The sequence below is a fragment of the Pogoniulus pusillus genome, chromosome 13 (genome assembly GCF_015220805.1).
Source record: "Pogoniulus pusillus isolate bPogPus1 chromosome 13, bPogPus1.pri, whole genome shotgun sequence".
In the NCBI taxonomy this organism is placed as follows: Eukaryota; Metazoa; Chordata; class Aves; order Piciformes; family Lybiidae; genus Pogoniulus; species Pogoniulus pusillus.
Window position 1 is genome coordinate 2,200,357 of NC_087276.1, and position 24,644 is coordinate 2,225,000.

At 46.3% G+C, this 24,644-nt stretch overlaps 1 protein-coding gene across 4 annotated transcripts in view; it reads right to left on the bottom strand.

The window, feature by feature from the left end:
• The window catches only part of PAX3 (paired box 3), an 89,488-nt gene that overhangs the window by 28,143 nt on the left and 36,701 nt on the right, over nucleotides 1–24,644 (bottom strand). For 2 of the 4 annotated variants that reach the window (XM_064152770.1, XM_064152771.1), the window contains one exon: nucleotides 3,578–3,783. In XM_064152770.1, the coding sequence (XP_064008840.1) occupies nucleotides 3,578–3,783 (206 nt within the window). The remainder of the gene's footprint in view (nucleotides 1–3,577; nucleotides 3,784–24,644) is intronic. The other 2 variants (XM_064152773.1, XM_064152772.1) reach the window with 1 other exon arrangement.

A 24,644-nucleotide genomic window follows, 5' to 3' on the forward strand; every position in this document is an offset into this window, starting at 1 on the left:
GGTGATCCAGTTTTAACCAACTAGACAACATAAAACAACTCTACAAAGTTGGACTTTAGAGCTTCAGAGAGAAAAAATACTTTTCTGAGCTCAGCCAGACTCAGGCTGCAAGAGGCAAGTTCTTTTAGATGACACTTGATCAGGGAGTAGCCAAAAAGATCTTTGTGTATATAACCATATAAAATTTGCTATCTCAGATCTCCCTCATATTGCTACCAAAAAAAAGTGTGACTAAGGAAGCCTGAATGCTCCACCAGTCTGGCCATCCAGCCCTTTCAGCCTCAAGTCTCTCAGGGTTACTTTCTTTTCACAGGTCGTCTTTTATTTCATGCCCATCATAGGTGGCTATTTTAAGGGGCTATAGAGAGGTGCTGAATGCTGATAAAACAAATCCTGTATCCCTTAATCCACTGCTAAATGACTCGGCCAGCCTTCAAGGGTACCAGACAGATGGAGTGCCCTAGGAAACTGCCCACAGGCTGGTTACTTCAACTGCAGCTCATCTTTAATCCAGAGAGATTTTGTTCTGGTATTTTAATCATTGTCTGACTGAGAACTTTCTTCCATGCTGGGTTAGGTAAAACGTCCATGTCAGAGGTACTGGGGAATTCATGAGGCTGTAGATCACAGGAGTGGTGTGAGACAGGATGTGTCTCAAGGGAACCAAGGAAGCCACAAGGAATGTAAAGAGTCACAGGGTTAAAGCCACATTAAGACAGCTGTTATGCTAATGAGAGTTCTGCTTTTTTCCTAGCTGTGGGTCACCGATTTAGGAAAACATGAACGAGGTCTTTTCTGCTTTGTCATATTTTCTGCTGAAGCTAAGATAGCCTCAAACATCACATTCTAGATCCCATTCATCTTGCTAACAGAATTGTCTAGGGAGTTGTCTTTATTATGTTTGTGCATGAATGATTCCCAGGGCTCAGTTTGGTCTTACCTGGTCCAAGTCTCTCTGTGAAGCTGTTTTGCAAGCAATTCAATTAGTAAACACACCAAGAAAGGAGTCATGCACCACTGAGTTTGCCTTCCAGACAAATTCATCCATACATCAGATTTTCTCTCACAGCCATAACAAACGCTTACAAGAAACGTGGTGTGAAGTCATCTGCAAAAACATTTAGCAGCTAAAACTGAAAAAGTCTGGGCCTTTAGAGACAGAGAGTCAATAACACAGCCTGCTGCTTGTCTTCTGATAGCAGAGAGATGGTTTCCATTGTTCGCTTCAGCCTGAAGAGTCTGATTGCCCCAGGTTGAGCTTCAAATCATAGAATCATAGAATCAAGCAGGTTGGAAGAGACCTCCAAGTTCATCCAGTCCAACCTAGCACCCAGCCCTATCCAATCAACCAGACCATGGCACTAAGTGCCTCATCCAGGCTTGGCTTGAAGACCCCCAGGGACGGTGCCTCCACCACCTCCCTGGGCAGCCCATTCCAATGCCAATCACTCTCTCTGGGAAGAACTTCTTCCTAACATCCAGCCTATACCTACCCTGGCACAACTTGAGACTGTGTCCCCTTGTTCTATTGCTGGTTACCTGGGAGAAGAGGCCACTCCCCACCTGGCTACAATGCCCTTTCAGGGAGTTGTAGACAGTAATAAGATCGCCCCTGAGCCTCCTCTTCTCCAGGCTAAACAGGCCCAGCTCTCTCAGCCTCTCCTCATAGGATTTGTGCTCCAGGCCCCTCACCAGCTTTGTTGCCCTTCTCTGGACATGTTCCAGCACCTCAACATCCTTCTTGAATTGAGGGGCCCAGAACTGGACACAGTACTCAAGGTATGTCACAACATACATCCAGAGTTTCACTGAAGCCACTATATCCACCTGTGTCCTTGGTTAGATCATGAGCCACCACTTATTCCTCTTCCTTGAGCAGGTCACAAGCTACTTGGATTATCACCCAACTGCACGTTTGCTTATGAACACCTCCAACTCAGACTGATCTAAACAGCGCTTGCCTTTCCGAACGGCTCTTGAACGTCAACTTGTGAGAGAGCAGCAGGGGATTCTGCCTGCAGTATTAAACACTTCACAGGGCATGCTTCTCTGTCAGGAGACACAGTAAATCCTAGTCTGAACCTCAACTCCAGGGTGCAGTTTACTCCAGAATTATTTGGCTGACTTTTTGAACACCTGAAAATCCAGGTTCATGCTTTTACAACAACTTTACTCCAGGATTATTTGGCTGACTTTTGAACACCTGAAAATCCAGGTTCATGCTTTTACAGCAACTTTACTCCAGGATTATTTGGCTGACTTTTTGAACACCTGAAAATCCAGGTTCATGCTTTTACAGCAACTTTACTCCAGGATTATTTGGCTGACTTTTGAACACCTGAAAATCCAGGTTCATGCTTTTACAGCAACTTTACTCCAGGATTATTTGGCTGACTTTTGAACACCTGAAAATCCAGGTTCATGCTTTTACAACAACTTAAACTCCATTCTTTACTCCTCCAGGATGTTCACTGATTGTAGACAACCCACATCTATATGAAGCCATAAGAATCTATCAGTCATTTGATAGTCTATTTTCTTCTGAATTAAAGTGAGAGTGGGAATAAAAGAGATATTACAAGTTTTAAAATCAAGTCCACTTCAAAAGATACCCTAAAAGTAGATACTGGACCAGTAACCTTGCTCACTTGCATGGCTCTATAGACAAATAGTCTTTTAAAAGTGGTTTTCTCTTCTCTGTTAATTCTTGAATCATAGAATCAACTAGGTTGGAAGAGACCTCCAGGATCATCCTGTTCAACCTAACTAGTCCCATGGACTTGTGAGGATCCAAGTGGCTCAGCAGGCCCCTTACTGCTTCTTCCTGGGTTACAGGGGAACTATACTGGGCCCTGACTCCATCTGCCAGCTCAAGAGGCCATTTGTCCTGGAGACAACCTGTCCCACTACTGAAGACTGAGGTAAAGAAGGTGTTAATTACCTCTGCCCTTTCCTCATCCTTTGTTGCTATATTCCCCTCTCCATCTAATAAGGATTGGGGGTTGTCCTTGCCTTTTCTTTTGCCATTAATATATTTATGGGAACATTTTTTATTCTCCTTAACAGCAGTGGCAGCCTGAGTTCTAAATGGGCTTTTACCTCCTTCATTTTTTTTCCTACAAGATGTAGCAACATTCCTTGAACTCTTCTTGGGATACCTCCTCTTTTTTTCCAAAGGTGATACACTGTCTTCTTTTTCTTTAATACCTTGAGAAGGTCCTTGCCCATCCAAAGACCCAAACCACCCTTAAATAGCCATAAACTGGCACAACTGCTGACCTGCTCTCTAATGCATAAAGTAAACAAGCTGGAATAAGAGACCTTCTTCTCCAAAGGTGCAGTGGTATATTCATAGCAGGTACAGAATGTTTACTGGGAAGACACAAATACCTTTTAAAACAGTGATCTGAAAAACTTAGAAACCCAATGTCTGGGCACAGATGCAAAACACTCTTAAGGCTGTAAACTGCACAGCTTCATATTTCCCTTCTACCTTAGGGTAGAACCTTGTGAGAATGTAAGACTGACGCTAACAGGAAAGGAGATTCCCTTCTTAAGGCATCTTTTAAAGACATACCTGGACACGAGCCTCTGTCAGCTTGGCCCTCTGTGCAAGTTCTTCCCTAGTATAAATATCAGGGTAGTGTGTCCTCTCAAAAGCTCTTTCCAGCTCTTCCAGTTGCTCTGCAGTGAAAGTTGTCCTGCTGCGACGCTGCTTTCTTTTTAAAGGTAAATCTGGTTCAGAATCGATGTCAGAGCCTTCGTCAGACTGAGGTGCTGATGCTCCAAAAAAAGGAAAAGAAATGAAACACAAAAGTTAGTTTTAGTTGAGAGGACAAAAATGGCAAACTATGGGATCAGTTGCTGATGTCTGCTGATAAAGAAAAGCTGCTTTTCCCCACGGCTCAGATCTCACCTGGCAAACTATGAAGAAGCAAGAAACGATCAAACGATCAATAAGAGTTAAGTGTTACACTGTGCCCCATCCTCTCCCCCCTGGCCTTTAGATGTTGGGAAAATGTCCTTTCAGGCTTCTCTCCTCCAGGCTAAGCAGCCCCAGGTCTCACAGCCTTTGTTTGTCAGAGATACTCCAGTCCCCTCATCAGATCTGTATCTTCCATTGGACTCTCTCCAGAAGGTCCCCCTCTTTCCTGACCTAGAGAGCCTAAAACTGGACACAATAAAATGTCAATGAGACCTTCCCTAGGGATGCATCACTAAAGTCTATGGAAGTGACTACACAGGTCTGATGAGTGCTACTGAATGAATTAATTCTCATATACAATCAAATATATACTTCACATCATGTCTGTTATTTGTCCTACACTCTGAATAGTATTTTACACACATTTGTGTGAATGTAGCTCAGCACATTTCAACACTTCCACTCACTTGCAGCTTACTTGTCTGTCTTAGCACCACCTAGCAATCTTAGAACAGGCCAGACAAGTGTTACTATCACAGAATCGTAGAATAAGCCAGGTCAGAAGAGACCTCCAAGCTCAGCCAGTCCAACCTAGCACCCAGCCCTAGACAACCAACCAGACCATGGCACTAAGTGCCTCAGTCAGGCTTGGCTTCAACACCTCCAGGCACAGTGACTCCACCACCTCCCTGGGCAGCCCATTCCAATGCCAATCACTCTCTCTGACAACAACTTCCTCCTCACAGCCAGCCTAGACCTCCCCTGCCACAACTTCAGACTGTGTCCCCTTCTTCTGTTGCTGCTTGCCTGGCAGGAGAGACCAACCCCACCTGGCTACAGCCTCCCTTCAGGGAGCTGCAGACAGCAATGAGCTCTGCCCTGAGCCTCCTCTTCTGCAGGCTGCACACCCCCAGCTCCCTCAGCCTCTCCTCACAGGGCTCTGCTCCAGGCCCCTCCCCAGCCTTGCTGCCCTTCTCTGGACACCTTCCAGCACCTCAGCATCTCACTTGAATCGAGGAGCCCAGAACTGGGCACAGCACGCAAGGTGTGGCCTGAGCAGTGCTGAGCACAGGGGAAGAAGTCCTGTAAGAACAGCTCAGAGCAATAGTTTGACTTGGCTCTTGCAGTTACTAAAGCAAGGAGATTCCAGCACACATATTGAATAGGGCTAGAATACCCATATTGTATGCTCCCTTCACCTAAGGTTACACCATTACTCCTCTTTACCTTGGGAGGCTTTCCAGCACAGAGCATAGCAGATGTGCTGATGCTTAGCCTTCAGACCACAGTCCAGGACACAACTGCAAAATAGTCAGACTGTACTGGACAAAAGGCCACTCACAGCATGCCCCAAGTTAGTACTAGAAGTCAGCCAGAAACAGACCACATGCAGAATGTCCATGACCCAGGAAGGGGCTACCAAGTCTTGCAGTTAAGAGAAATCAGAAACAAAACTCTTAGTGGGTTTCATGGATGTGGAGAGAGCGAGATCAGATACACATAAAGCCAGATGGTTCCTGGCATCATTGCCTGTTTCCTCTGGTAATGAAGTGAACTCAGCTACAGCCTAGCCATGGCTGAGCCTGTGCAGCAGCAAAAGCCTTGTCCAGCACCCAGCCACATTCTCTTTCTCCAACAAGCTGGAACAAACAAAAAAAGCAGCCTTCCAGAGCTATTCTTCACTTGCATTAGCTGCTGTCCCATGAAACAAACATTCCTTCCTGCCTGAGCCTTCAAGGGAAGCCACCTAAAGAGGGCAGACACTCCCCAGTGATGCCGAAGCTGCCGCTTCAGCATTGCCCCTACTACTTCAATAATGCTAAATAAATTATTGCTATGGGCATTGCTTCAAAATAATCTCCTTACCATTAATTGTTTGGGAGTAACTGAGAACACAAAGCCAAGAAGAAATCTCTGCTCCTCCAGCTCGTCTCCCACCATGCTCATTGTTAGCTATCTCACCTTTCCAGTTTCACTCAAGTTGTTTGAACCAACACCTAACCTGTTTACTTAGCCTCACTGCATGGGAAAGACAAAGTGCTTTCTCAGCTGCAGAGTCCAGGGATTTCTGCATACCAAATAAATGAACAATTACTGCTAGTCCAGAGCCTTTAAGTCAAAGCTGTCTTCATTGTCCAGACACCACCAATATCTTGGACCAAACGTACACAGGACAACTGGAGAGACTCCCTCAGAGCTCAGCACCAGCATAACGTGCAAGCATCCAAACTTTTCACATCATGTACTGTGAAAACAAGGGAATCCCAGAGTCTTACTTGCATGGAAGTTTTGCCCCAAGACTAGATCAAACTCTTCTGGTTCTTGAGAACATTGACACCCTGAACAAATGGGAATCAGCACAAACATCTTATCCCAAACAGTTCAAGTTCATTCCTTATTAAACAGGCAAGGTAGGGTATCCCAAAATGAACATAATGCATCATTTGAATTAGTGACAGATCCCAAATCTCAGCTGAGGCCCCAGGTGATACCTGCCTTCCTCAGCAACTGTCAAGTTACAGCTCTCCAAGACGGCTTTGTGCTGTTGTTCAGGAATGAGAAGGCAGAATCATAGAATCAGCCAGGTCGGAAGAGACCTCCTAGCACAGCCAGTTGGAAGAGACCTCCAAGCTCAGCCAGTCCAACCTAGCACCCAGCCCTAGCCAGTCAACCAGACCATGGCACTAAGTGCCTCATCCAGGCTTTGCTTCAACACCTCCAGGGACAGCGACTCCACCACCTCCCTGGGCAGCCCATTCCAATGCCAATCACTCTCTCTAACAACAACTTCCTCCTAACATCCAGCCTAGACCTCCCCTGCCACAGCTTCAGACTCTGTCCCCTTCTTCTGTTGCTGCTTGCCTGGCAGAAGAGCCCAACCCCACCTGGCTACAGCCTCCCTTCAGGTAGTTGTAGACAGCAATGAGCTCTGCCCTGAGCCTCTTCTTTCCAAATAACTTACTTTTGGTTTAATTTTAGCTTCACAAGCATTAAGCACTACATGAAAAGCACCAAAGTAAACTCTTCAGAAAAAAAATGAGGTATCTAAGAGTCAAGGACAACACATTTAATCAACTGCAAACATTTAGAAAGAGATACAATTAAAGCAGGTGGGGAAATTACATCAAATGAAGGGGTTTTTATAGTTATAAGATGTTCAGCAGGTCTGGCAGTTACATGTAGCTTTATTGTATAAGCTGAGTCCTTTGGCTTGTCTGGTCTGCACTATTAATATCAGCCAGATGTCATTTCAAGTGAGACCTACAAGCCTAAACTAAAAACTGCATTATTTTTATTTCCCACACAGTCATGTTAAGCATTACTGTTTTCAAGGTTGGGGTTTTTTTTTGGAGGAATTGGTTCAATTTTTTTGCTATTAAAAAATCATTGTGAGATTTCTCCACAGGTGAGAATCCAAATTAGAGTCTTAACTGAGCACATAAATTGAATTGCAGAATCATAGAATCAGTCAGGGTTGGAAGGGACCACAGGGATCAGCCAGTTCCAACCCCCCTGCCACGGGCAGTGTGCTAGTCTGAAGGTGCAGGGGTGGTTGAGAGCCCCTCCTGGGGACTCAGGTTTTTGGGAGGGGAGTTGTGTTTCTGTATTACCTTTTCCCTTGTCTATTTCTGTCTATAACTGTCTATACTGTAACTATCTGCTTGTCTATTGTGCCAGCTGTAAATAAATAGCATCAGTTACATTCCCAGAGGCGGCTGAGACTAGTCTGGGTGATTTTAAAAGTGGGGGGTGGGGGCAGGGAACACCCAAACCATCACAGGCAGGGACACACCTCAGTCTTTCAGAGGGCAGTATTTATCTCATCCATGTTCAAGAGCCCCTATGCTGAGTGACATCTCCTTGCTAAATCCACTGACTCACACAATACAAGAAGCTACTCTTCAGCACAGATAAAAGCGGTCAGATTTTAGCTGGGTTATTTCTACCACCATCCCCTCCACAGACATGCAACACATGTTATGTGTCCTAATGTTCTAACGATCCTAATACTCCAGAGATACAAAGAGGGGAGAGAGGACTCACCAGTACCCTGGCAGATCCCCAGTCAGTCTTCTCAGAATCGCCAGCACCCTCCCTTATTGCACAGCCCAAAACCGGAGAGGCAGCCAAAAGCACTGCAAGTAGCTGAGCCGTGAAGTTTAATTAAAGAAGGAATTACAGAATTAAAGAGCAATTATTTGTCCCTTAACCCCTCATGACCTGTGTGGTGGCCTAACAAAACACCACATACCAGTTATGACCATGATACGCAAACAATCCTCTGCCCAGTGCTGTAGGCATTCAGTCACCTGGAGCTCTGCAAGGATCTCCTTTCCAAACACTGTAAACAGACACGTCGGGGCAAAAAAAGAGCAACAAAATAACACAGAAGGGGTCATTCCACGGGTTGTTCTTCCTCTCAGCAAGACATTTCATTTGAATAATTAGATAACAAAAACATGACAGCCATTTAAAAGCCATACATTATGGCTGTGGCACGGTGCACCTGACATAGGCGGCCAGAGAGGTTCTGTCCCTGCAGCCTGCGAAGGTTCAGCTTCTCCAGCAGCCCTTCTGCTGGTGGTATTTCAAACACCACAAAAAAGCTGGGGAGGGACTTTTGAGGGTGTGAGGGAGTGACAGGACTGGGGGGAATGGAGCAAAGCTGGAGGTAGGAGGATTCAGACTGGACGTGAGGAGGAGGTTGTTGAGCATGAGAGTGGTGAGAGGCTGGAATGGGTTGCCCAGGGAGGTGGTTGAGGCCCCATGGCTGGAGGTGTTTCAGGCCAGGCTGGCTGAGGCTGTGTGCAGCCTGCTCTAGGGTAGGGTGTCCCTGGGCATGGCAGGGGGGTTGGAAATGGCTGCTCCTTGTGGTCCCTTCCAACCCTGACTGATTCTATTCTATGATTCTAAAAAGTTACACAGCCTCTTTCTCTAAGTGGAAGGAAATCCATGAGGAAAACCACCTTTCCCATGAGGGTGCTGGAATACTGGAACAGTTGTGGAGTCTCCTCCACATTCCAAACCCACCTGGACATTGCTGTCCTGAGCAATTTGTTCTGGGTGCCCCTGCTTTAGCAGTAGAGTTGAGCTAGACGGTCTGCACCAGGTCCCTCTCAGCACCCACCAGCCTGGGTTCCCTGCCCCAGCATGGGCCCTCCCCTAGACGAATTCTGTCTAAATGGGACCAAAAAAACCCCCACACGCACAAAAAGGCAGGAAGGGTCCGGGGGGGAAGTTTATTTCTTACCTACCCACCCCCAGAGCCCTATTTACATAAGCTCAACTTTGAAGTTAAGCTTTCCCCTTCGTGCCACATCTCTGTTAGGGAAGACCACGGCCAGGGCATCCCCACTGCGGGGGCTGCTCGGCAGCGGGTACCAAGGGCTGGCTGAGCCCCTTTCATGCCCAGAGCAGCGGCAGTGACCTCCTCGTGTTCGCTCGGGTGCCAGCGCGGAGGAGCGCCGCAGAGCCGCTCCCCCCCCCCCGGACCCGCGGCAAATGACAAATGACACTTTCTCTTTGTGATCTTCGGGATTTCTGTTGACTTATTTGGAGGCTTTTGTTGGGTCCTAAGAAATGGCCTGTGGCTGAGGCCTATTCGCCCGATTTCCACGCTCCATCTGTGGTATCCATCAGCGGGGCCTTTGCCCGCATTCAGGGCTCTGACACCTGCCTGGCAGGATGCGGGAGGCACAAAGGCGGCTGCGGCTGACGCAAGGGGGGCCACGGGCTGCGGAGGGGGCAGGGTGAAGGGGATGCTCAGCGGGGGTTAATCCAAACCCCTCCTCCCCAAACTGCAGCACCTGGAGGCGTCCCTCCAAAACTGCCTCTCCCTGACAGAGGTGAGGGGCTCAAACGCTACCCGCTGCCATACTGTGCATGAATTAGCTCAAACACAGCCCTCCGTCACACTGCGGATGGATTGATGGAGAAAGGGAGGGAAAGAAGGGAAAATCACCCCGGGACGTCAGCCCTCAGAGTCACCCTAGGCACTCGCTAAACAAACCTCCGGCGCTGGCTTGCCGCAAGCGCCGGCAGTAGCCGTAGGTGGCCAGCAGCACATTCCTCCCCAGATCCTTGTTTGTCTTGGGGTAGGCTTTCAGCAGCTGGCGTTTCAACAGCCAACGGACTCAAAACACGTCGGGCATCCTTTCTTCCCTCAAAATAAAGTCCGCAGGAAAATAAAACAGCATCTTCACGTCCTACTAAGCCCCCTTCTCTCCTCCCCTCTGAGCAGGCTCGTTTAAGGGCAGGCATAGATTTGCAAACAACATATAATGAAGACTCTCTGGAGCCTACCAGCTACCTCCCTCCCATCGACTACCTCCCTCCCAGCACATCAGCCCTTTATTTTGCTGTGTCTGCCTGAGGAAACATGATGCCAGGCTCCCCTCTCCTCCTGCTCCTCCTCCCAAAACCTCACTGTCGCAGCAAGGAGCCAGTAAAAAGAAAATACGCCCTGCCAGGTTCGTGCTAATCAAAGCAGGACAAATAAACCCTGACACTCAACAACTCCCCGAGTGCCTGCAGACCTGGGTGGAGACCACCGATTAGTTATGAATATGGCAGGCAGCGGGGGACGAGCCCAGGGAGTCCAGAGTCACCCCTCAGCTACCTGCATGCAGTTTCAGACTGAGACATCCTGTTTAGCCAAGATAAAACGACCTAAAGATTAGGGGAGCATCCCTACGTTCTGGGTTGTGGTACTCCCACAAAAGAAATCCCTTTTAACAAGTTCACCAGGATGCAGAGCTGGAATCTTATCCAATTCGCTGTTCAATTTCTATGCTTACACTAGGGAGGAGGACAGAGGGGAGATTCAGGCACCCTAAGTTTCATCTCATCTGGTCGCAGCTCGAAATTTGTTAGTAGGAAAAGCAAATTTCAAGAAGCATAAAGAAGAAAACGAGAAGCTGCAAAAGCTTTCTCAGTGAGGGTAAGATGAAACATGCTGATGCTGCTACATGCTCCTATTTCCCTGTTCAGTGACAATTTAGGATCAGCAAGAATATGACAACTATCATCCCTTCTAGAAAGCAACAGAATACGCAGCAGGATACAAAATACAAGTAGTAAAAAACGCTTTTATCCCTTCCTAGCAGCATTTTGACTATGACACATCATAACCCAAGAAACAAATCCAAAGAGGAAGCCTCTGTTCCAGACACAAATGTCGCTCAACTAACGAGAATCAAGTCACACTTCAATTACTCCTTTGAAAACTGCTGCTGTTTGCAAAGGGGATGGTTGCAAAAACACTGAAAATTAGGAAGGGGGGTTAACTCCACAGGCGTTTCTCAGAAGTCTGCAGTGAGAGAATGGGGAAAATGGGGAGGAAAATACATCGTTTAAGTAATTGATTAATAAGAGTACTTAATCGGTTACTGGGCTTGAAAAAGAGCAACCTCATCTCCTTTTGAGCTGGAAAGTCAGCAAAGGAAACAGCCACCGCAGCAGTGCTAAAAGTGATCTTCCTAAGAGAAGTGGCTGGTATTTTTATTCTGTTTGGGCTGATTCACAGAGAGAAATTCGCTTTGTACAGCGAAGTGAAAAAGAAAACAGTAGCTGCAGTAAAAGGAAACGGCCAACAGTGACTTTTATTTACAATTACCAAGAGACAGGCTATTATTGACCATATGTGCCACAATCGCCCTCCTTATCATGGGCTGGCCATCATGTCCATTGGGAGCTGTTAATGAACTGGGTAATTGAGCTGCTGACATGTGTTACCAAAACAAAACAATAGGAAGAAGAGACAAATGAACATTTTATTTGCCAATCAGAGTAGGTTCCGCTTTTCAGAGAGCTGTGCCTAAGTAAGTGGCTGAATACATAAAACAGTGCATTGAAGGCAAGCAGATGCATGCGGAATAATGGTTAACTGACAGCCTCTGGCCCATCTGTGCTTAACATTTTGTTAAAGAAATTACTTGACTTGCTAAAGAGACAAATCATACAGCTGCCCCGAGTGCTGCGTCGTAAGAGATAAATCATTAGCTAAACTGTTTCCTGCTTAAAATGACAATGCATATTAACAGTTATGCAGGGGCGTTTTGTCAGCACAGCGTGATGCAGTTATAACTTACAAAAAAATGTGACAGCTCAGAGCTATTCAACCACTCCAGCTCAGAAAACGACACCACTGTGAAAACAATTTCACCAGGAGAACAATAGACAATTCATAGGCTCCTCTTTATAAAAATATTTCTCCCCCCCACCCCCTCCCACTCCTTTGGATGATGAAATAATATGGATGGAAAGGAGACCTAAAAAAAAAGCCCCAACAACCTGGCCAGTGTGTAAGTGTTCTGCACCATTAATCTGCTAGCATGTACTTCATTCAAAACCAGCCAGCATCAAAAAGGAACACATTCCATTTTAAATATCAAAGACTGCATCACCAGCGCTAAGAATAAATGGCTAATTCTCAACTGGGCATGAAAGGATAAAGAATTTCTGGAGTGAAAGGAAGGGAAGAGGAAACTGCAAATACTACTACAAAAATCTCCTCTTATTCCCCCACCTCCTCTTCCAATAAGAGATTTGGGGGGAGGTTGATACAAGGTTAAAGTACTTAACAGCTTTGCGTGTGGGCCCAACCCCACTCCCAGGTAGCAGTGCTGTAAATTGGCACAGGCAGTCATCATCATCATCGTTATTATTTCACACTGAAAACTAAGGGTGCTAGTTTGAAGCCAGCTAGAATGTTTTGGTGAGGAGAATTAGATTACAGGCTGTGGAAGGAAAACAATGGTGATGGCTACTTCACTCATAGGCTTGCTGAGAGATATAAGAATAAGAATCAAAACATAGATAAGGCTTCTCTTCTGCTGGGGAACTCCGAGCTGCATCTCTCTCTCTAACCTCACCCTCTGTCTCTCTGATAAATCCACTTTGCTTCCTAAGCCCCTGGCCGAACCTCCATTCTTCTTTTGGACTGGGGTAAGGTTGAGAGGGGTGGGAGAAGGTGAAGGGGTGGTTGGGAGCCCCTCCTGGGGACTCAGGTTTCTGGGAGGGCTGCTGTGTTTCTGCATTACCTTTTCCCTTGTCTATTTCTGTCTATAGCTGTATATACTGTAACTATCTGCTTGTCTATTGTGCTAAGCTTCATTCAATTTTCAGAGCTGGCTGAGTCTAGTCTGGGTGATTTCCAAAGTGGGGGGGGCGGGGGGGGGAGGGAAACACCCAAACCATCACACTAAGTTTAGTCAAGGACTTGTCAGTGTGAAACTAACCATTGGACTAAATGATCTTGAAGGTCTTTTCCAATCTAAGAAATTCTGTGTTTGAGGATTAGCTTTGAAAGCCAAAGATCCTATTGCAGAGGCAGTGCGAGTGCACAGTCCAGGAAACCTGCCCAAAGAAAGGCAGAAATACAACACCCCCCCGCCCTCCTCCCAATTTAGTCACACAAGCCAAACCCTCAACTAGATCTACCTGAACAGCTCTGCTACAGGGGGGGAAAAAAATCAACCCAAAACCCCCCAAATAATATGATCTGGTAAAACTCGTGGGAGCCTTTCCTGTGGTTTCAGAGGTTGGTGCCCACAGAAGGGTTAGCTCAGGTTTAATGACGAAAGAAAAGTTAAATCACTGCAGTTTTTTCCCACAGAGACAAGCCCTCCAGACTCTATATGGTTTCTGTTAGCTGATCTCAAAGGACTACTCTGCTGTTTTCACCAGTATAAGAGCAAAGCTGAACCCAGGCAAGATTTTACTCTTGCTCAATCCCTTCCCTCATTCCCAGCAGATCCAGGGAAGGAGCTCAGCACTGTGATAACCCTGAGCATGACGACGCACTCCAGCATGAACCCATACAAACACACTGTCACTAGACTCTGAGTCACCCTGGACCAGACCATCTCTCTGAATGCAGCCCATTGAAAGAGGGACTTTGTGGGAAGCACCAAGATAAGTCACAAGCACATCCCACTGATTTTCACCGGGGGGCTCATGTGTGCCCACATCTGGGGGCTTTTCCAACCCTTCCCAGAATGGAAACACCACAAACACAAGTACTATATTTAAACATTGCAACTTCAAGACCTCTCACTTAAAAATTGCTTTAAGGGATTTCAAGGGAAATCTTCCAGAGCACTCATAACAAAGAACAACTTTACCTACTAAATTTAGAAGGAGAAAGAAACTACATATACAAATCTGAATGAGCTTTGTTGTCAACAACGTTGATATTTTAGGCAATGTTTTAATGTGAGACAGGGAGACTTAAGAGGAAAGTTAAATCTCTCTCACAAATCCCACAACATGCCAAGAAAGGATTGGCATCGTGTCGTCAAGCCAAGTATCAACTGATAGAAGAGCCAGTTGTTGATAGAATAAGTATGAACAGATTGAGCAACTTGGGAGATGGAATTTGTCAGCTGAACAATTAAATAAAGCAAATGGAGTCTCTGGGTAAATAATGAGACTGTAGTAGTGAGTTAAAGTACTGCAAATAGGGCAACAAAGCTGGTGAGGGGCCTGGAGCACAGCCCTGAGAGAGAGGCTGAGGGAGCTGGGGGTGTGCAGCCTGCAGAAGAGGAGGCTCAGGGCAGAGCTCATTGCTGTCTACAACTACCTGAAGGGAGGCTGTAGCCAGGTGGGGTTGGGTCTCTGCTGCCAGGCAAGCAGCAACAGAAGAAGGGGACACAGTCTGAAGTTGTGGCAGGGGAGGTCTAGGCTGGCTGTGAGGAGGAAGTTGTTGTCAGAGAGAGTGATTGGCATTGGAATGGGCTGCCCAGGGAGGTGGTGGAGTCACTGTGCCTGGAGGTGTTGAAGCCAAGCCTGGCTGGGGCACTTAGTGCCATGGTCTGGTTGGTTGGCTAGGGCTGGGTGCTAGGTTGGACTGGCTGAGCTTGGAGGTCTCTTCCAACCTGCTTAATTCTATGACTCTGTGAAACAACTGAGCCATTTGCAATCTCTCACTGTATTCCTCAAAAGAAGGACAAACTAATCCAGAAACTGTGTTTGGCTGAATCCTTTGCTACAGAAGGATGCAAAGAGAAGTCCTGAAGTTATATAAGCTGATAAACGTGCTGGGCACACTGAGATAGAAGCAGCTTGCAAGGGTTTTTCTAAGCCAGCTCTGCACTGTGTCACTGGGGTTTGCCCGACCTGTAGCATCACTGAAACACTTGGGAAGAAAAAAGAAACTGCACTGAGGCCTAAAGTTAAACAAAAAGGCAACAAAACCAAACAAAATGTTTTCATATACTTCCTGTCTCTCTCAACAAGTTCTAGCACCTTAATTAATATTGTCCTTGACTCAAAGCAAACTCTGCCAGAGCAAGCTGCTGTAAATAGCTCCATCTCATTGTCAACATTAGAGGCTTCCAAGTTTCTATAGAAAAATCAAGGCTATCATCCCTTAAACTCAAAGCTGCAGCCAGACCAGCCCTGGGGAAGGCACTTTTACCTACTCCAGAGCTAAGCAAAGTTGCCTGAGCATCTTTATTCATGATCCTCAGGACTTGGGATTTTTTTTTTTTGCTCATTTTTTTTTAAACAGAATATTGGATTCTATTGTTGATTACTTCATCCCTTCAATAAGACACTCAGCTTGGCAAAAGACTGCTGGGGGGTTGTGGAAGAAAACTCAAAGTCCTGATTATTTTTGCTCATTTTTCAGGATTCAGTCAATTCAAACAAACAAACAAACAAACAAAAAAGAGTCATGTTTTTCACCAGAGATTTTTCCTGGGACTACCAACTCCTGCCAAACACTTCTTTTCAAGCTAAATCTGTTAGTCACTCAAGGTCGCTCCTATCACAACTACATAAGAATTGAGGTGCTGACCCCAGAATCCATCATCTTCTGTCATGGGACCTGGGCCTGCTGGGTACTGAGCCCTCCAATCCCACTGGTCAAGGATAGTCCCTGCCTTTAAGGTTGTTTCAGTCTTTGAGATGGGAAGCACTTTACTATGGGATAGCAGTAGGGTGCTCGGCACCTCTTTACGTTGCTTCCCACAGGGTTTTTCATTCCCATCTCCTGCCTTGGGTGCCAGCACGGGGGTGGAGTGTAGAACTCCTTCATGCACAGGACTCACTCCCTGTCATTTCATTCATTACAGTGCCTGTGATGCCACTACAGCGCCTGTGATGCCACTACAGCAATTAACAGGAGTCCATGTGAGAGCTGGTCACAGAATCAGACTCTCTTTGGCTGGTGCCCTGTCAAGTTCACATGTCAGCGGACTGCTGGTATCATCTTTTCACTACCCATTCCCAGTGACTTGAGAGGTAGCAACGTAACACTTAGATATGACCTAAACTGCTCTGGTCAGATAAAATCTGAGCAACCAAACCTTCCAAAAGCTATCACAGTCATAAAATGTTTTGTGTGGGAAGGAAACTCTATAGGTCACCTAGTTCCACACCCTGCAGTGATCAGGGAAATTTGCACCTAGAGCAGGTTGCACAGAGCCCTGAACAAGCTGACCTGGAACATTTCCAGAGACAGGGCATCTACCACCTCTCTGGGTAACCTGGGTCAGTGTCTCACCACCCTCAGTGTAAAAAACTTCCTACTTGAATCTAGTTTGAATCTCTGTATTGTAGTTTAAAGCCATCGCTCTTTGCCCTGTCACAACAAGCCCACTAAAAGGTCTGTCCCCATCTTTAAGTAGTGGAAGGTAGATGGCCTTTAAATAGTGTTTTTTACCCAAATAGTATCCCAGTGAAAGAGCCTGAGCTTTTCTCAGAGCATGAAGAGGAGTTCATTGTTAGAGAATCTCCTCACACATAAAAAAAATCAATGGATTCATTAAAGCTCCTGATTTTACCCTCCAGAAGTGGGGCAAGGTCTAACACAAAAGTGAAAGTGGTCCCAAACAGATTTGCAGTGTCTAAGACTAGAAATAAAACCACCAAAATGCAAACACAGGAATTCAGAAAAGCTGTTAAAAATGCCCAGTTTCTTAGCAACAATCTTTCATCTCTGTAAAATCAGCTGTCTTAAACTGTCAGGCTGTAGGGTTAGTTGGTAGCTGCTATTTAAAGATTGTCTCTCTTTCCCAGAGGTCCCCAGCACTATGGTGGGAAATGGAGTGGGGTCTGGGAAAACCTTTATGTCAACTATAAAAATCCTGGCTCCTGCTTCCACTGTTGTCCCACTGAACTGAGTACTTGTTCCTGTCTAAGGGCACTGCAGACTGTGAAGACTCACACGTGTGGTGCTGGGTGCCCAGTAACCACAAACAAGAGTCTTAATAGCTCCACAGTAAAAGCTGAGAGAGCTTTCTTAGTGGAAATAAAAGTAGCTCTCTTAGTTTCTAATTTCTCCTGGAAACAATGAAATCCTTCTACTACTAATGCTAAAAGCAAGAGGATTTCCTGAATGCAGGTTCTTCACAGTTCCATAGAGCCTGGCATTTGCCTACCACATTATGAAACTTACAAGTCTTAAAAGAGGAGGTTGGGAGGCATATCTCGTCTTGGAAGTCCAGGCTGAAATAGAAACACTCCCATGATGAGTACTGGAAGGAGTGCAACCTCTAACACACAGCCTATCTTCCTATTCACACCCTACTGATCATAAGATGCAATTTTGTCTGCTTTGGGTCAAACCCTGCTGAGAGCCACATCAAAGTGTTCAATACAGATTAGGAAGTCAAAACTTGGCCTGCAACCCAGCTGGACAGGACCTGATGGTGAGGCCTGACAGATGTCCCAGATGCGTGCAGAGGAGGCTGCCAGAGTGAACTCCACACAATAGCAGAGAAGCAGAGAAGAAAAGCCACATGCTGCCAGCCAGCCTCCTGCATCTGCAAGGGAAGCAGGGATCAGTGAAGAAATCGGCTCTTTGCAGCTTCTCTAAGTGGCTCCTTGCTGGAGGAGCAGGGTAAGGAGGGTCCAGGCACCCAGGTTTAACATTCCCCAAGGGTACAGTAAGACCACAGCAACAAGTGCCAGAGAGCTGACCTGTGAGGACTTCTACCTACATCTATTGTTGGCCAAGCAATCAGAACCACACAGAATCCCAGAGCGGTGGGAGCTGGGAGGAACTTCTGGGGATATCCAGTCCAAGTACTCTGCTAAAGCAAGGTCACCCAGAGCAGCTTGGCCAGGATCGTGTCCAGGCAGGTTTGAAGTCTCTCCAGAGGAGTCATCTCCACAACCTCTCTGGGAAGCCTGGCCCAGCACTTGAGCATCCTCACAGGAAAGAAGTTCTTCCTCATGTGCAGATGGTGTTGGTGCCTACTACGCTTTGTCCTGGGCACTGCTGGAAAGAGTCTGACTCTGCTGTCTTAGTCCCTGCTCTTTAGATACTAGCAAGCATTTGAGATCAGTGTTTCTCTGTCCCTGCTAGCACACTGTTGTGCCTTCGGGCTCACAACACAAGCCTAGAACGCTCTCTGTCACAATGCACATCAACTTAGACAGGACTAAACAGAGACTTAATCGCTGTGACAGCTCACCAGCATCCCTGCTGCTGTTTGGGTGTCAGCAGCCTGAGACCATAGCTCAGAGAGCTCAAGAGCCTCCATTTCTGCTTTAAAGTTTAAACACGTCTGTGTGCCCTCATATGCTCACATCACTAGGTCCTTTTCACAGGCACATCTTGAGATGTGTGCTGGTACAGCTCCCAGCACAGTGGCAGCCCACGAGTAGGGCTCCTGTTTACCATAGCAATACAAACAACAACAAGTGGCAGAGCAACAGATGGCCTGGAGACATGTCTGCTCAGTTCAGTGACAGTTACCTCACTCAGACACTCCTTAGACTTTCCAAATCATGGTCTAAGGGCAGTTGCCAAATAATACCTTCCAAACAAACTTTCACACGAGCTGTGGGTCAAGCATTCACTTAATTCTGACATAGATCATCATATATAAATGGATTAACCCACAGTGGATGACCTCACGCTGACTGTGAAGGACAGGGCTTCAGCAAGGGACTTGAACTAGGTCATTTCCAGAGGTCACTTCCAATCTCTATCGTTCTGTGACTGCTCAGGCTGAGATCTTCAGAGGAGAAGTCTCCATCCAAAACTGGATGGAGACTGAAAATCTGAAAATCTCCTTTCAAGAAAGCAGAAAGGTTCTGCAAAATCCAAACACAGAATTGTGCAGAAGTGGTTCAGTCAAACCAGAACCTCACCCAAGTTTCTGTCACCACCTTTGTCTTGCCTTTCCAATTCCTCATCACTGAGAACCCTTCCTATCTTCTTCTATATAATCATACAATGGCTTGTGTCAGAAGGGACCTTCAAGATGACCTAGTTCTAACTCCCCTGTCATGAGCAGGGACACCTCTTATTAAACCAGGTTGATCAAAGCTCCATCCAACCTGCCTCTGAACAGTACCAGGCTTGGAGCTTCCACACAACTTCTCTGGGCAGCCTGTTCCAGTGCCTCACCACCCTTAGAGGAAAGAATTGCTTCTTAATGTCTAATCTAAATCTGGCTTCTTCCAACATGAGGACACTACCCCTTCTCCTGTCACTGCATGCCTTTGTAACAAGTCTCCCTCCAGCTATCACTGGCCCCACTCAAATACTCAAAGGCTGCTCTATAGTCTCCCTGGAGCCTTCTCTTCTCCAAGCTGAACAAGTTCAACTGTTTGCAGTCTGTCTACACAGGACACAAGACTAGTATAAGCACCACTGAGATTGTTTGACCAGGATCTAACCCAAGAAAAATAATTCAGATCCGAGTTTGTGCAAGGAGGAGTCCAGACCATCTTCTGAGCATCTCACAGCACGTGGGACATTGGTGCCTGTCTCAGGACAGTCACACATTTCACTGCAATGACAAGACCAACCCTGATTCCCTCCAGGAGAGGGAATTACTGAATTGGAGACTTGAATTTTCCTCACAAGCTGGAACCAGTAATGCTCAGTAGAAGGTTTGGGACCCTTCTAAGCAAGCCTGGACTTATTTTTTTCCTTTAAAACAAACAAAAAAAAGTGCCTATTTATGGTTTTACATCAAAGTCATGTGAAATGTGTGGTTTTGCATGGATTCAATTAGAGACAAGCCTGAGGCACAAGAAGTTCAGATCCTGATCTGGATCCAGACCCACCCAAAGCTAAGGGACATTTAGACTAAAGCTCTTGGTTCTTGTCCACCTCCAATTTCAGCATGAAAACCAGGTGGGACTCACTTTCCCCACACCCTCTCTGCTCCCCCATATCTCTGCAGCTTTTCCAACTTGACAAGTCAGCAGCAGCTGGAGGGTTCCTACAACTTCTGATGAGATCTGAAACCCGTGGGACGCTGCTTGAGTCCCTCCAAACCAAAACCATGGCATCTTCCCAGCTCTCACAATTAAGCTTTAAGTCATAAGTGAAAAAAAGGAAAGGCAAATTAACAGACATATTGACAGTTTTATAGACCCCTGAGGGCTCTGCTTACATCCAAATAAGACAGTGAGGCTTTTCTTAAATTAGAGGGAATTAGCAATCAAGTCCCTAAAAGAGAGATTCATGTAATAAAGGGCAGAATTCAAAACTCTTTCAAAAGTAATCTTTTGACCCTAAATCATCCTCAGCACACTGGAAAAAAATGGAACATTGTCACTGTGATGTTCATTTTGATTGACATTCATATATTTTCCTCGTTTAAAGCAATTGTTTATCACGTTAGTGGGGCATCAGCTTGCACTAAACTAATATTGCCATCAGCTTCAGCAGGAGCAAGATAAGCTTCTAGTCCTTCTCTGATAAATTCAAGGTTATTTTTTGCATCACCAGTTAGAGAGAAAGAGCTTGAAATAAATTTGATCCTGCTGAGCCACTGCAGGAACCAAGATTCCCACCCTCCTCCTCAGCCTTCCAGTCCTCCAACATGCTGTGCAAAGTTTTGGCTTTCTGAATTCTTCACCCTAGGCACAGCACAGCTCCATGAAGCAGCCTGTTCCCATGATGTGGAGTAAGTACTCAGCTCACATTAACCAGTGGAGCTCCACCAGGGCAGGCTCAAACAGAATGGATTTTACAGGGCTTAGACTCAGAAGTTTAGCAGTTCAGATAGTCACAAACAAAGTTAAAGTCAACCCCGTAAGATCTTTAGAGTGTTTACATCAAACTCAATGAGCTACCATTAAAGGTGACAGCTTGCAGGCTCCCCAAATGCCATTCCCTTTAATATCATTTCCTATGGGAACACACGATCCATTGGAAAGCCTTTGCACCTATTTAGGACCAGGCAGACTTTCCAATTAGCTTCAGCGGAGCCATGACAGATTACACCAGCAAAGGTTTTGCTGCTCTGTCGTTTGGGTATGTTTCTAATTGATACTATTTCATGCTTTCAGACCACGGTTGTGACTCGAAGGAAGGAGTATTTGCTCTTCTCATTTCACATTTCTCCTTGGAAGCTTTCCCCCAGTCTGAGCTAGCGGGGGGGGAGGGGGGGGCGGAACAACCAAACAATAATTTGTTCAAATCTTTCAAGAAAAATGGAAACTGAGAGGGAATTATCTGTCTCTAGAGAGCAAGGCACTTGTGGCACTTGGTCTCCTCTTTACAGCATCCTGAACAACTGTGACCTCGGCAGTCTCTGAGACCACTAGCTCCTTCTCTATTTCCATTCTTTGAAAGGTCCAATGAGTGCCTAAAAACAGACCAAAAACCAACCAAAACCCCAACATTCCTCTACACATACTGCCAAATGAGTCCCAAGAATCTGAACTTGGTCCTCCCAGTCTCCAAGCAAGTGTCCTAATGTCCAGCAGGGGTGGTTCAGCAGGCCAAGTGGTGGAGCTCGGAGAGGGAGGTCAGGTTACAGCTTGTCCCTTGGGGCCAGGGAATCTCATTCCTTCCTCGAGGCAGGGAGCTGCCCCGCTCACAGCGCACAGGACGGACACTTTCTCCCCCTACTTCCAACCAGGAACTCCAGCCAGAGCGAAGAAACTCCTCCTAAAGAATATGATGTACTCCCAGAAAAATCAGAGCCGGATAGGAAAAGTGTTTTATCTAAAAAGCACTGAAGGTTCTTTGTTGCGGCTCAAGCTTTTTCCTCATCACTCTCCTCACGTATTTCACCAACACAGAATTCAGGAAAATCGACCAGAAGATGTAGTTAGGAGGCTGGAACTACTCAACTATAACTGCACCGAAGAGCAACAAACCTTTCTGTGAGCACATCAAGGATTTCCATCGTGTTAATCGATGTCGCTACGGAGTTTAGGACTTTCCAACGCACAGTGTTAAGTACTAAATGCACAACTTGGGGCCACAATACCACACTGCACAAGTGAAAATCTAACAGATAACTCTTTTTGAGTCACAGGCATACTCAGCTATTGCACACTATAATAAGCACACTATACTATATATATGCTACATATATACTACACTATGCACTCTACTGCACGCTGACTGCCATTCAGGGCAAACATAATCAGCTGCAGTAAGGAGTCGTATTCATTATTCCTACATCTATGCTCTTCTCTTCCCTGCCAAAGCCTAAGTTGCTCCTCTTCAGAAAACCAAGCAAAATGTCTCCTGAAGGCATCAGAATAACAGTATTTAGAAGAACCACACTCGGCTGGGGTGGGGGTTTTGTTTAGCTTGTTTCAATGGGGAGCATCTTAGCAGAGAACTAAAATAAGTCAACACCACGAAGCACAAAAGCTCGCAAGGATTTTCTGCAGCCTGGGCTTGTCAAAGCAAGCAGGCAGCCTTTGTGTGCTCCTGCACAGCGGGAGCATTCCTCCAGGTCTGAGCGGCGCAGCACCCCCGGCCGTTGCTGCCCTGGGCGCTGGGGTTCCCACACCCAAGGCGGTGGGAAGAGGAGAAAGCAGAGCTGCGGCAGCAGCGTTGTAAATGGGATGAAGTGGGCAGCACAACACAGCGCTTAGGAAACGCAGGGCTCCCGGCAAGGCTCACGTGGCAGCGCTCACAATGCCTCCACATCAAAGCGCCTGCCCGGGCTCGGCTGCTGCTCGCCAAAGAAAGCCACCTCTGTCCCCTACAGCACCGGCTGCAGCCACCCGCCCCAGTGCGCCAAGGCATCGCCACCAGTCCTCTCTGCCCACACCAAGGTGTAACCTAGCTTCTGGTTCAAACAAACAGACAAAAAACCACACACAAAAACAAAACCAAAAGAAACGGAAAAAAAAAAATAAACAGGGGAGAAGGAAAAAATCTTTTATATATATATATATAAACCCCACCTAAACACAATGCCCATTTTCCTTTGCTACAGGATGCCTCAGTTTAAGACTCACCCTCTCGAAACATCCCCATCGGTGCCCGAAACACCCCCATCGGTGCTCCAGCTTCCCCAGCTAAAACTTCCTATTTCTCTTTCCCCTTAACACCTTGCAGGGAGGCAGCTGTAAGGATATCGCCTTGCGTCCGCGGCGTGAATGGGTGACCCTCCAGTACACGCTGACCCAAAGATAAACTTTGACCTGATGTTTGCTAATAACACTTCTTCTTAAGATGCCTTGTTTCTTTTATGAACTACTGCTTGACTCCCGGATCTGGATGCTGACATGCATTAATATACATCTCTGACTGCCCTTTGACTTGGCCATCGAGACCCTTTAACCCCAGACTCGATTCCGAAACTCTCAATTGTTTGCAAGTGGAAAAAAAACAAAACTATTTTCTAGGAATAATTAATTTTGGCCATGTTTTATTAACCGTTTCTCCTCTCCTTTTAACTCGTTCTGATTTGAATCTGGGTATAGTGGATGCTTGTTTCGTTTAGCAGTTTGCCAGATTACAAAAGAGGAAAAAACCCCAAACCCACCAACCCCCTAAAAATACTCCTGCAGGGTTTAATCCTTTGTTTTCAAGTTTTGTACAACTCCAAGCGCCTTGGCATTTAAAGGGGGACACGTGACAATAATATATTCTAAAAAGCCTCCTTTTGTCAGCTGCTTTTCAGATTTATCTGCATTTTTTCTGCAGCCCCACAGCTTTTTTTCCCCCTTTCCTTCCAGATAACTTTACAGCACGCTTCAGATCTGATCCTGCAGCCCTAAAAAACGACGGCAAAACGTCCAGCCATTCGCACTCCGGCAGCATCCAACCCCTCGGGCTCAGACACTCGGTGATGGCTTTTTAGCCAGTGCATGACATTCTTTAACTTGCTTTTTGGAAGAAGGAATTTGTGTCGACAGGAAAACGAACAAGCAGGTATTTGTATTTACATAGATTTGCATAGACTCCTAAGCTCTGTCCCCCTCTGTTTTCACAGCCTGTAGATCTGTAGATCCTGCGTGTCAAAGGAGAGGGCAAGGAGCACACTACCAGTCCATCCCCACCAGCAAAGGCAACACTGCCGTTTCCTGGTACATTCCAAGATGGAAATTTCTAATTCCTGGCATCGTGTTACATGATGCCAGGAATTGCTGCACTTCTGCCTGGTTTACATCAGGAGCAGGAGATCGCACAAAGAGCAGGAACTCTTTGCAGGGCTTAGATGATGTATCAAGTGTACGGCGCACACATAGCATTATAGCAATCAGCATCTGGTAAGGGACACCGTCAAATCAAAGACCTCCAGTCTCAAGGAGGAGTACTGGGACATGGCAAATGAGGGGGTTTAGCAAAATGAAGCAGCTAGCCTTTATTTTTGTTCCTAAAATGCAGTACAGCCTCAGCAATTATGATGTTATACTCTGCTCTGCTTTCTTGCTAGGCAAAACTATTTCCCCAAAGCTCCACACGAGCGGAGTTAGAAATTAAGGTTTGCATTTAAAAAAAGCAAGTTCACACACCACCAGCCAAGAAGAGATTAAAGGGCACCAACAATCA